Genomic DNA, 12,905 nt, shown 5'->3' on the forward strand with positions numbered 1-12,905 from the left:
TGAACTATAAGTAGAAAAAGTTGAATAACTTTACATGATAGTAGTACAAAACTTTTAACGTCAGATTTTCATATCTCAAGCTGTTTACAAAATGTTTACAACAATGTGTGCTTTTATAGAGTGTACTCTTTCAACATTGTGAACACTTTTCAGATAATCAGACTTAAGAAAGTGGCAGCCTAATTTTTAAGCAGTTCTATTTATACAAAAGCAGCTCTATTTATACAAAACATAAGGACTTGTGAACAGTGTAATTCCAAAGGGAAAGAATTTCACATATAAGGAGCCCAGCCCATATACATCTGGCAGAGCAGGTTGTCATCACTTGCTTCTTGAATAAGGTAATGAACATGCCCTTCAATAGATAAGGGTAATCCTTTAATTCTGTTTCTAGTCTTAATAACACCTTGCAGCCGTTGTTCTATATCAAGGACATGGGTTTTGGCCTGGAAACAAAGACAAACATTTGAAAAAAAGAAGATAGCTACTTTCCATGGACTTCCACTGCTTAAAATAAAAGAGTATTTATTAGGATTTGTTTGAAATCTGTATGCTAATGTAATACAAGACTCAAATGTATACACCAGTTAACTTTGAAAGCAAAGGATACTCTCTTCTAAAAATCACTACTTTAAATGGGTAATTGGTCAAGTTCTAAACCTTACATAACACTGGTACCTACTGGGAAAAAACACCCAACATACAACTATGTGGAGGACCTGTAACTAACAAAAAAACCAGAGAAAAGGTTACGTAGACATAGCCTGGTTTGTAATTGTTTGAAGACCAGGATATTTCCTGTGCTCAAATAGCTCAGTTACAGTCTTTGTTGTAATATGGCTTCAGTACACCTGTTTGTCCTTACCCTAGTTGCTGTATTTATCAGTGCTCACAAAGTTGTACACATATTTATTTTTGCTGTATGTTCCATTCAAAGCAAAAAGGGACAAATCAGTATATTTGAAAAGGGGAAAAAGAATAAAAATCACAGGCTACACAAGTTGTGTTTTTCATGAAGGAGAGAGCATCTATCAGCAGCCACAGCAGAAACAGTATAAACCAAATCCTAACTGTAACCAAGTATTCCTATTTCTCCAAGAATAAGCTTCCACTCAGGAAAAGCATAAAAAAACACAGAGGAAAAGGACTCCAGATGTTGCCAACACTGTATATCTGGAGGACTGTGCAACAGTCAGCAGCAGGGACAGCAAGAGCCTCACCTCTCCTATTGCTTCTGTTGATGTTGTCCTTGATTTAGCAACACTTACAAGAGAACTATAGGCTCTATTTTGTCTGGTTCTTTAGTAGACAATTACATTTTCTATCAATAAAATCATTGCTTTATACATACAAATTATGAACAGAGAAACAACCAGAGGACTTTTTAAATGGAAGAAAACCCATGACAGTTAAGGTTTCAACTAGAAAATAACTTGCAACCATAATGAATTTTGTCATTTGAATACCTTATGCTATGCTTGTTTTACACTCACCTTTTCGTTGACAACTTCTCCGGTTTCATTCACCTGGATTTTTGTATTCCCTTTAATAGGTTTACTCCATTCCACAAGAGGGTCATGGAGGAAAGTCTTTAAGACACTAAATAAAGAAAAAACTTTAAAAGGATATATTTTATTTTCAAAGCAAGAACATTGACAGGAGTCTGAAGTTAGTGCTGAATATTTATCATTAAAGTTGGAAAATACCTTTAAGATCATAGAATGCAACCAGAACCCAACTACTATGATCACTAAATCATATCCTGAAGCACCACATCTACAAGCTTCATAAACACTTGCAGGGATGGTGACTCTACCACCTCCCTAGGCAGCCTGTTCCAACCTCTCACCACTCTCCCAGTAAACAAGTTTTTCCTAATGTCCAATCTAAATTTCCCCAGCACAACTTAAGCCCATTTCCTCTCATCCTATCACTAGTTACTTAAGAGAAGAGACAAACACCAGCCTCACTACAACCTCCATTTAAGTAGTTGTAGAGAGCAGTAAGATCTCCCCTTAGGCTTTTCTCCAGACTAATCAACCCCAGCTCCGTCAGCTGCTCCTTGTACAACGTGCCCTCCAAACCCCTCACCAGCCTCACTGCTCTTCTCTGGATGCCCTCCAGGACCCCTCAATGTCTTTCCTATACTGGCCCAGAACTGAACACAGTACTCAAGCTATTTCTATTGGTTTATATTTAACAGTATGCCATAGTAAGACTGAGCTGCATGACAGGAAGCAGCTGGAACCAGCTGTTCACCTGCTGTTCCTCTCTCAGATGTTCAGACTACAGGCAGCTTTTTGTGAGTTTAGAGCATAAGCAATTGCCATACCTCATGAGAGGCTCCCTCTGATCACGCATAAGCCGCATTGTGACTTCACAAGCTCTTCGGAAGAGTCCTTCTGTTCCCATTGGACCCATCCCATTAACCATGTTGTGAGTGAGACGGAAAGGTACGATTTCCGGAACTTCAAAGGTTTCTCCCTTTACACAGATAAAAATAGGAGTATGCCCTAATTTTTTTAAGCATGATTTAAATAAAGGGAAACAACTGCATTGTTTTTAGAGTTTTCCACTCATTTTGTCAGTGGGTTTCCTGGCTGACGAGAGATACTTGCCCAGATCATAACCCCTCTGGATATAACAATTACAGCTCTTTCTGGAGGGTGGTAGTGGAGAGAGGAAAACATTACAAAACATAAACACTCTAAAACGTGAGCTATTTTAGACATATCTACATGAGCTCCTCCCATATTGGCTAAATCAAAAAGGTGGCTTTAAGTAGTGCAGTACAGAGAATAAACACTCTTGACAAATCCCAGGCTGTTTGTTGGGTATAAATTAGAAACAAAGTGAGAGAAGATGACACAACAGACATATCAAAAGTAAAATAATACAAACCCAAAACCAAGCAGTAAACCAAGTCAGTAGAAATTTATAACTTCCATGCATGTAAAATAAAGAGCAAGTTCAGCAAGTGGCATTACTGACCTTATTGAAAAGGCAGTTGAAATCCACATGCACACATTCTCCAGTCAGAGAATCAAACAGAATGTTTTCCCCATGGCGGTCTCCTAGACCAAGGATGTAACCCACCATTGACATAACTGCCACGGAACGGCAATAGGCTGACCTGCTGTTGTACCTGCAGAAAAAAGAATCAGATGCCTAAGACACTTCCTTGGGCTATGTGTCTTTACTCAGTAGAGACATTAATGTTCAGTGAAACACACAAAGCAGATGTTCTTGAGCTAGCCCAATCCCAGTCACTCACCATGAAGTAGGATCAGGAAACGTCCTAAGAAACCATTCATGAAAGAGAGGAGGATGACGAGGTAGAAGGACTTCTTTGAACATTTTCAGCTTTTCAGACAAAGGTGCTGACTTTGGAAGCATGTGCTGACGTAGTTCTTTTCCAGTCATGTAGATACCTGTAACAGACCTTAATTACTCAAAAGAAATTTCCAGTATTACAATAAGGTATTTTCAAAAAGATAAGCATCTCCATAAAACTGAAATAAATGAACAAATCGAAAATAACCTATAGAAAATGGTGCTGGTGGGGTACAGAAGAGTAAATAAAAGGCAGGATGAGGTGCACTGGCTTCAAACTGGAAGAAGCTGGATTTAGATTAGACATTAGGAAGAAATTCTTCTCCATGAGGGTGATGAGCCACTGAAACAGGTTTCCCAGAGAAGTTGAGGAGGCTCCAAGCAAGTGTTCAAAGCCAGATTGGATGGGGCCTTGAGCAACCAGGTCCAGTAGGTGGTATCCCTGCCCATGGCAGAGGCTTGGAACTAGATGATCTGTAAGGTCCCTTCCAACCCAAACCATTCTATGATTCCGTGAGTCTAACTGAAAGACATGGCAAACAAGCTACCAGTTTTACTAATTGCTGTATGGTGGAATGGGGGGAAACAAGTACACAAAAATTCCTCACCCTCACAAAGCCTTTCACTATATTCAGCTGAGATGTCTGGAATTAGTAAACTCCCAGACATCTACATACGTACAGATGACATGTGAAATTCACTCCAAAGTTGCTTTGTTAACAAGAAATTAAAAAGAAATCTTTTCTTTTCACTGGAAAGTTATTGTACCCTCAACCTTGATTCAGTTATAAATTATCTTAGTAACAGAAATTAGAAACAACAGATCAAATCTAAAAGGAAAAGTCCACAGACATTTCTGTTACTCTGTGCTGCTGAACTTGCTTGCATCATTGTATAAACAAATGTATTAGGATGATTATGTTATCAGTTCTTGTAAGGAACATGTTTATTGCTATCAGTTCTTGTAAGGAATGTGTTTCTTGCAGGCACCAGTTCTCTTCCATTTAAGGATAAATGTCTCCCATATGAATAACAATATACTGCAGTCAGTAAAAATACACGTGGATGTAGCTCCCAGAATTATGTCTGAATCTTTGCTGTTTGTCTCATTTATTAATTACTATAGAAACCATTTAAAAATAAAACACTAGTATAGTTTGAGATACTTCTTACCTTTCTCCTTATAAAGTTTTATCAGTATATTTCTTAAGCCAGCAGTGTTGTTCACCCATTCTATTATGCCACACTCATCATTTAATGGAATAACTGCATAGGTTCGAATATGGAGCTCTCGCCTACGGGACTCTGCGTCTTTTCTTAAGCACTATTCACAAAAGAAAAATGAGATGATCAGCTAACAGATAGGATTCAAAAATGTATCAACAACATGAATCATTCTAGCTATTTCTCATTTCAAATCACATGATCTAGAAATTAAGATTCTAAGCTTTGCTGTCTACACATGCTAGCAAAATGGCCATCTGTAAATGAAAAAAAAGACAATTTTGCGATAAATGAAATTGCAGAACACGTACTTAAATCTCTTCAAAGCAGTATTAGAACTAAGTGTTAAAGTGTTTCACAGGTGCTATCCTTTAACCTCATGGAAAACAAGGTAACAATATATTGCTGAGAAGCAAAACTCCATCTGAAATAAGAAGTATGGCAAATGTTTTAGTATGAAAAGATGAATGTATGTATTTCTCATTTAAAATACTAGGAAATTCTGAATAAGAAATATGAAGCATGACAGCACAAAGATTGCAGCTATTTATTTACTGTAAATAACCCTTCCTGTGTATTTTTGCTGGAATAAGCAATTGTTTTGGAAAAACAGTGTATTTTGTTGCTGTTTACACAAGTCCATTATACATTATCAATAGCTATTGATTTCCACTGAAATAAGAGATTTCACAAAGGTTTACTTTTCATCCACTAAGCTTCATCTCAAGGTAAGTTTGTTCTATTTGCTAGCTAATTGTTTTGTTCTGGTCAGTAAGTATAACACATCTCATTGTCTTAACTCATCAAACCTTATTAATAAGTGAGTTGAATTCCATGAGCCGACAGTCTTTTCTTAGATCATCTTTTGGCTTGCACATCATAATGTAAGATTTCCCATCTGAACCCTTTAAGGTGATCTTTTTTGGCTTCTGAAGCGAAGCAAGTATTTCTACCTAAGGAAAACAATAAATTCTTTATTAACACCTATATCAGATCACACAAAATAAAGTATCTCACTGTAATGAAGCACTGCAGCCAGTCATGTCAGCACTTCTTCCATGGGCTACAGTATATTGGCACAGTATAAGAAAGACATTGAGGTTCTGGACTACGCCCAAAGAAAAGCAACATGGCTGGTGAGGGATTTGGAGGGCATGTTGTATAAGGAGCAGCTGAGGGAGCTGGGGTTGATTAGTCTGGAGAAGAGAAGGTTAAGGGGAGATCTTATTGCTCTGTACAACTACCTAAATGGAGGCTGTAGTGAGGCTGGTGTTGGTCTCTTCTCCTAAGTAACTAGTAATAGGATGAAAGGAAATGGGCTTAAGTTGTGCCACGGGAGGTTTAGACTAGACATCAGGAAAAGTTTATTTACTGAAAGAGTGCGGAGGTATTGGAACAGGTTGCCCAGGGAGGTAGTGGAGTCACCATCCCTGGAGGTTTTTATGAAGCATTTGGATGTGGTGCTTCAGAATACAGTTTAGTGGTCATGGTAGCTGGGTTATGGTTGGACTCAATATTAAAGGTCTTTTCCAACCTCAGGCCAAAACTGCAAGTACTAAGAACGCTGGTTTTGGGTTGTTAGGACAGAAGTCGCTCAGTTTCCACAACAGTAGTTATGAAATTCTCTACTCACTCCTCCATTTCTAGGAAGCTAAACTGTATTTGTACAAGAAGAAGTTTCAAATGAGGTGCCAGCTAGAGGCTTACCGTATCATCAAAGCCTGCAATGTAGGCCCAGCAGCCAGGAAAAGGGTCGTGGTTAGCATGTGTACCAGGAACTGAAGGTAGAGTTGGTATCATCACTGATTGTAAGGGAATGAGAATTTCACTAAATGTGTGCTCTTCTACTAATTTCTTCAGTGTTTTGAAATGAATATTCATGCTTAATGTTGAGCTGTTTCCATCAACCTTGAAAAAAATAGCATCGTTGAAAAGTTAACAAGCACTTCAAACAGTAAAACGTTACTACTATTACACATTATATACACGTAGATTCATAGGATGATTTAGGCTGGAAGGAACCTTGAAGATCATTTAGTTCCAACCCTCCTGGCATTAACTAATGAACAGAATAATAAATGCTTATGGTAATAAGAAAAATAGCAAATTGCATTTCCAATTAAATGGGAGTTGTCATAAGTAACTCTATCTGGCCTTCACGGCATGTGCATTTTTCACTCTGAAAGTAAATACAGAGCCACGAAAGAATTTTGTTAATTTTACCTTTATTATAATTTGTTCATGGAAACATAACCAGCCTGTTTTTATAGTAAAGCTCTGTGAAAGTCACTGGGAAAGAATCATCCATGAAAGCACAACACAACGTAAAGCTCACGCACTGTGAGATGTACCGTCACGTACTGAAGGATTTCACGAGGCGCTCAAAATATTTCACACTTCAAGTATTTCTATTAAGTAAACCCCCAATCTTTTACAAGCTCCTTTGGTTTCTGTTAAATTGCAGTAACGTAAATGAATGTGTAACAAATGCTGTCAGAAGGAGCTTTAGTGCCACATTTTGAGATAAACAAATGACTGTGTGTAACAGGGTTATTTTTTTAAGTACCGGTTTGTTGCACAGTTCTAGAAGCTTATCTGTAAGGCGTGCTGCATCGCCAACAAATTTTCCTAAAGATTCCTTCATGTGAATGGCTTTGTTCAGAATGTCTTTACATCTGCTGACACGCATAGGGTAAGAGGACTGAAAAAGAGAGGAAAAGTTAAAAATTAAATGACAGTCAAATCAATGAAAGAATGCTAAAAAACCCCAAACAATTTTATAAACTTAAGAAAGTTGTAGCTATAATTATCAAGGTACCTTGGACACCGCAGTCATCATCCACATTGCTTGCTGTGGATAGGCTAAGAACACTTTAGCAACAATCACCATCAGAACTGTGAAGACTTCATCGTGAGAGTGGCAAATTCGGGAGATTAACTGAGAGAAAGCGGTCAGGAACTGGTAAGGTGCCAGGTGATTTGTGTGCTCTGTAATCACCTTGTTTATTTTAGCTAAATCATTTTTCATTTGAACACGTTCTGAACGACCAGCTGCAAAACAGAAGAGGAGGACATTATGTTCCTTTCCCCACCATCAGAAAATAGTCACATAAATCAAGCCTACAGAAAATGTGTTTTGTTGGTAATTTTCATAAGCCAAAACAACAACTCGAGGAGAAGCTCCTACATCAAGTGTTGGGGGGGTTTAACATAGCAAAAAATTACTTAATTTCTATGATATTTAACTAACCAGAATATCAGGAAATAAGTACAGAGAATAGGAACACGGAACAAACAACAACAGCATTACACTCTTAAAATGAAACTACTTCTCTAAAGTGATGCAATGGTATAGAACAAACCAAAACCACTCTATTTCACTGGTAAAAGGATTCCCATGTTCTTTAGTGGAGAGGAAATTAAGACAGCCTTTACAAGGGATGAAATTAGCACATCTGCTCCTATCTTCACCCCTGCCTCTGAAGACACAGCATGAATAGCATGTCAACGACATAGAAAGCAGCACCTGGTGTGCCTACAAGCCAAATTCAGTTGACCTAAGTGTAGAACCACATCAAGATCAAGGAGCCATAACTAGCTGCTTTACTCCAAAACTGTAGGCAATGTTTGCAGTTTTCATTTGTACAAAATTCTCCCACTCAAAATGCACCTATGGTAGGAGTTTCACATGCTTTGATGCCACGTACAGCGTACTTCCCTTCCTCCTCCCCCCATTTATATTTCAGCAAAATTCCCTCAACAAATGGAACCAAGACAAACAGGGAAAAAGTGCCAAAACCTAGCACTATGTTAGCAGCATATACAAAAACACCACTCATTACTCGTGGGGCAACTTAGAAGAGATGATGGGTGACATGCAAGGATTCTCCCTATATCTGTTAATGAACCTAAGATATCTGAGGAACAATATACTATCTCATTATGTGTTTTTAAATATATTCTGGAATGTTTAATAATTAATACTTTTCTGCATATTAACATCCTGTAACTGAAAAGAACAGTAGCACTTTGTTTCGGGTCAGAAAAAAGAACAGAAAATATACTTCACTACTCTTTCACTTTTATGTTCAAAAGTATGATGCAAGAAGTATGAACTGGGAAAAAAGGTTCAACCTTTATCACATTCGTAGGCTTTTGCTCCAAAGTCCAGCCATAAAGATAACATTCTTGGCATTGACTGATAGATGAATTGGTTTCCATACTGCAGAGACCTGTCATTACATGTTTAAATCACAACATGTTATTGATATATATATATATAGGAAGCATTATGAATTTTACATCCCTGTTTCACATTCCATTCTGGCTTTCAGAAATTTATGCAACAACTAAAAGCTTACTAATATATACAGGCTTTGGTTTCACTAATCAAAACCACAGGTGAAATATTTAACAAGACAGACAAATACTTTGTCAGAAGTAAAATTAATTATGCATGAAAACTAGAAGGAAACACTGCATAAAAGTTTCCAGTTGGAATTGCTGAAAGACAGTATATTCCTAGATTATTTTTTTGCCCCCCACAATATAATAGTCATCCTTCTCTAGAAACTAAGCACAGTTCCACTAGGGTCTAACCTCCCAAAATGATGAACTATGTATCTAATCAGCTCTCCTTGTTTTTCCATCTTGTTGTCAGTCACCATTGGCATTAACTTGTCGTAGTATTTAGCAAGATAAAAATGCCCATCTTCCCATTCTGGCAAGAAAATTGTCACATCCTGCAACAAAATCAAAAAGATAATTACTTTTGAAAGGATGCTAAATTGAAAATAAATTTAAAAACAACAACCAAAAGATCTTATTACTGAGCTTTATGCAAAGTATGTGCAAAAAAGTTTTCTGTCTTTGTAACTCAAAAAATTGTCGTTTTTTTGTGATTGTGATAAGTTCCTGTACAAGCTATAAGACTGTTCTTGAAATATCTTTTGGATTTGGAGACAGCAAGGTAATTCAAGACAGGATGATACAAGATTGCTCAACTAGGAAAGATTAGAACTACATTTAAAAAAAAATAAATTATTATAATGCAGTTCCTGATCCTGATAAACTCAATAATGGGTTTCTTTTAGTTTCTTGAATGTGAAACAGTAGGATGCTGACTCCATGATCTCAAAGGTCCTTTCCAACCTAAATGAGTCTATGTTTTTCACCTTTCTAATTTCCTTCCAAATCATCATGCTTAGAAGAAAAACAAGAAATTGTGTGACATACATAAGAAATAACTTAGCAAATGGCACATCCATGCTCTAGCAACACTGGCTTGTTCCCAGTACCAGTATTTAGGCAGTAGAGAATTCTGAGCGTTAGTACTGGCCTGTATCAGGAACAGTGTGGCCAGCAGGAGCAGGGAGGTCATTCTGCCCCTGTACACTGCACTGGTTAGGCCGCACCTTGAGTACTGTGTCCAGTTCTGGGCCCCTCAGTTTAGGAAGGAGGTTGACTTGCTGGAATGTGTCCAGAGAAGAGCAACAAAGTTGGTGAGGGGCTTGGAACACAAGCCTTGTGAGGAGAGGCTGAGGGAGCTGGGGTTGCTTAGCCAGGAGAGAAGGCTCAGGGGAGACCTCATTGCTCTTTACAACTACCTGAAGGGAGGTTGTGGACAGGCGGAGGTTGGTCTCTTCTCCCAGGCAACCAGCACCAGAACAAGAGGACACAGTCTCAAGCTGCGCCAGGGGAGGTTTAGGCTGGAGGTTAGAAAGAAATTCTACACAGAGGGAGTGATTGCCCATTGAAGTGGGCTGCCCAGGGAGGTGGTGGCATCACCATCATCGGAGGTGTTTAGGAGGAGGCTTGATAGGGTGCTTGGTTGCATGGTTTAATTGATTAGGTGGGTTGGATAATAGGTTGGATGCAATGATCTTGAAGGTCTCTTCCAACCTGGTTTATTCTATTATTCTATTGTAGTAGAGAAATGTTACTAATTTCTGTCATTTCAACCCTCATTTGATGTCACATATCCATTAGTTTTTCCTCTAAATGACTGTTATAGAAGTACTCTAATTAGTAAGACAGAAGTATTAACTCTGTCAAATGCCAAAACTTCAACAGAAGAAGTATTACTTTTAAGGAAGCATAAAGATCTGCAGTTCTAGTTCTTCAGAGATTGTGAGTGTGTTTAAAGCTTATCAGTCGCTACCAGAGAAAGAAAGAATGCTGAAGAGTAGCACAATGTGTCACCAAGTTATTTCACTACCTGGTTTCAGTAGCCCACATTTCAGTGAGGAATTTTAATTCGTGCATGCATAAGAAAAAAGCCACGCTCCAGTAAATTGGTTTTTACGTTAAAAGAGTTATATTAGATTCTTAGCTCCCACCGTTGGGAACTGCAGATCTCCTCTATTGATGTGTTATATTAAAGCTAATCCAGATAATTACATCTTTACAAGAAGAACTACTTCCCTCCTACACACAGGTACATCATTTAATCTCATTGACGTTATCCTTGGTTAACATCATCAGGAGCATAACAACAGCTTTACTTAAAGTATGTATTATAGTTGTTCTTCTTATCATTATTAGTCATTTCAACACCAGCGTATGAAATTACCTTATACTTTTTCATAACTGCATTGCTTTCAAAGTTAGCAGTTTCTTCCATAAATCTGCCCACTAGCAGCATTGCCTGACCGTGGATGAGCTGATTTTTGCTACTGCATGGTGCTTTATTTTCAGAGAAACATAACTCAACTCCTTTCTTGAGAACAATCAGTGCTTGATGAACCTCACCCTAAGGGAAAGAAAGAAAACATTTTATATACCTTAAATAAGAGAGATTTAAAACTTTCAGCTCGCAGTTGCTATTAAGGGCAAAGCTGTGCCCCTGAGTGTGTTCAAGGCATTCTGTCTGCAGTAACTGAATATTATGACTTCAGATGACTCTTAGGTTCCCTCACTATCTCAGCATTGTTGTCCCTTTATGTTTACCACAGTAATTGCTCCCATGTTTGCGGCCTACCTCTATTAAGTTAAAAATATACAAATTAAGGAAACATCTGCTATTGACATAATTTAAACTTGTTTGGGCTGCTTTGGCAGAGGCAGGTAATCCATCAGGTTTACAAGTAGCTGCCAGAAAAGTCAACAGATACTCAAAAGGCCTGTCTAGCAGCTGGAGGATAAAACTTCCCATGGCTCCACTGCAATCAGCATGTGTTGATAGTCCCAGTTTTGTTTTACATACACTGACTGCATGCCTTTATTTTCCCTTGAATTAACGGAAAGATTCTTTTCTGGTGTATAAGATAATAAGTTACATTTTAATCTCCTTTACCTTGGACCAGAGCCATTTTGCTCTTTCTATATAAAGTTCTGAGAGGGTAGATTCCCCAGCATTCAGAAGAGCATTGTATGCAGTCTGGTGATGACCAGCTTTTCTTGCAACTCTAGCACTCTGGAGCCAGCACTGACCGACAAGCTCGCTGTAATCCTGGCTGCAGAGAGATTTGTGCAGAACATGAAAAGTGCCAGTCATGAATGCTACTTTACAATCTGAAGTAATATCAGAATGTGTTCAAACAGATAAAATTTCTCAATAAGCTACATACTACATAGTAGTATTTAGTAAATAGAAAAACATAATAAAACATAGTAAATAATTTAAAATTATTTGCAATACAGGCATTTCACCTTTCTTCTATTTAGGCCTGGAAACAATTGGTCTTGCTCCCCATTCTTCTCCCTTATCATACCTATATATGCTCCTTTTTCCTCCTGTTTTGAAGATACATAATATCGGAGAGGACCAATTTTGTTTACAACATATTTCCACTGAAATTGTTTATCTTCCCTCTTCTCACATGCATACAGAAAATACAATACAGACAGACAAGCAATAGTCACATTCTCACCTTTTACTGAGACTAAGCAAAGCCCTTCTCAGTGCTAAAATGGGTTCTTTTGCTCTGTAAGAGTTTTGGGTCATTTCAATACGAGCACTCCAATTCAGGGAATCTCTACCGTGGTGGCCATCTGGTTGCTGAAACATTGGTCCAAGACTATGTTCCAGCTCACAAAGCATGTGCAACCTGTGTTAGCAAAATAAAGGCAAAACATTGTTGAAAATTTGCTGCTGTTTGAGATATATGCAAGTTTTACAAAGCTTTTGCCATTTTCTTTCCAAAAGGTGGCCATGAAAGTAATTTCAAATAGTAGGAATGTGGCAAAAACAGACACAAAAAAAAAAACCCCAACACAGACTTGCAAAACTGTTCAGTTATTTTCTCATTATTCCTTTGCCAAGCTGCTGAACAGAGACAATGAAGATCATTTGGAGAGGCAGTCTTTAGAGTATTTTAATCTATTACTTTTAGTAATGGTTTTTCAAA

At 37.9% G+C, this 12,905-nt stretch overlaps 1 protein-coding gene across 1 annotated transcript in view; it reads right to left on the reverse strand.

The window, feature by feature from the left end:
- Positions 1-242: 242 nt before the first annotated feature.
- ATR (ATR serine/threonine kinase) overlaps positions 243-12,905 on the reverse strand; it is a 45,566-nt gene continuing 32,903 nt past the window's right edge. The window contains exons 33-47 of the mRNA XM_054166614.1: positions 12,429-12,605; positions 11,852-12,011; positions 11,129-11,308; positions 9,157-9,299; positions 8,692-8,789; positions 7,376-7,608; positions 7,124-7,258; positions 6,265-6,465; positions 5,367-5,510; positions 4,507-4,657; positions 3,275-3,431; positions 2,992-3,145; positions 2,333-2,484; positions 1,494-1,599; positions 243-446 (exon numbers count right to left, since the gene is read on the reverse strand). Coding sequence (XP_054022589.1) covers positions 273-446; positions 1,494-1,599; positions 2,333-2,484; positions 2,992-3,145; positions 3,275-3,431; positions 4,507-4,657; positions 5,367-5,510; positions 6,265-6,465; positions 7,124-7,258; positions 7,376-7,608; positions 8,692-8,789; positions 9,157-9,299; positions 11,129-11,308; positions 11,852-12,011; positions 12,429-12,605 — 2,365 coding nt within the window. The 3' untranslated portion in view covers positions 243-272. The remainder of the gene's footprint in view (positions 447-1,493; positions 1,600-2,332; positions 2,485-2,991; positions 3,146-3,274; positions 3,432-4,506; positions 4,658-5,366; positions 5,511-6,264; positions 6,466-7,123; positions 7,259-7,375; positions 7,609-8,691; positions 8,790-9,156; positions 9,300-11,128; positions 11,309-11,851; positions 12,012-12,428; positions 12,606-12,905) is intronic.

This window comes from Dryobates pubescens, chromosome 13 (genome assembly GCF_014839835.1).
Source record: "Dryobates pubescens isolate bDryPub1 chromosome 13, bDryPub1.pri, whole genome shotgun sequence".
NCBI lineage: Eukaryota > Metazoa > Chordata > Aves > Piciformes > Picidae > Dryobates > Dryobates pubescens.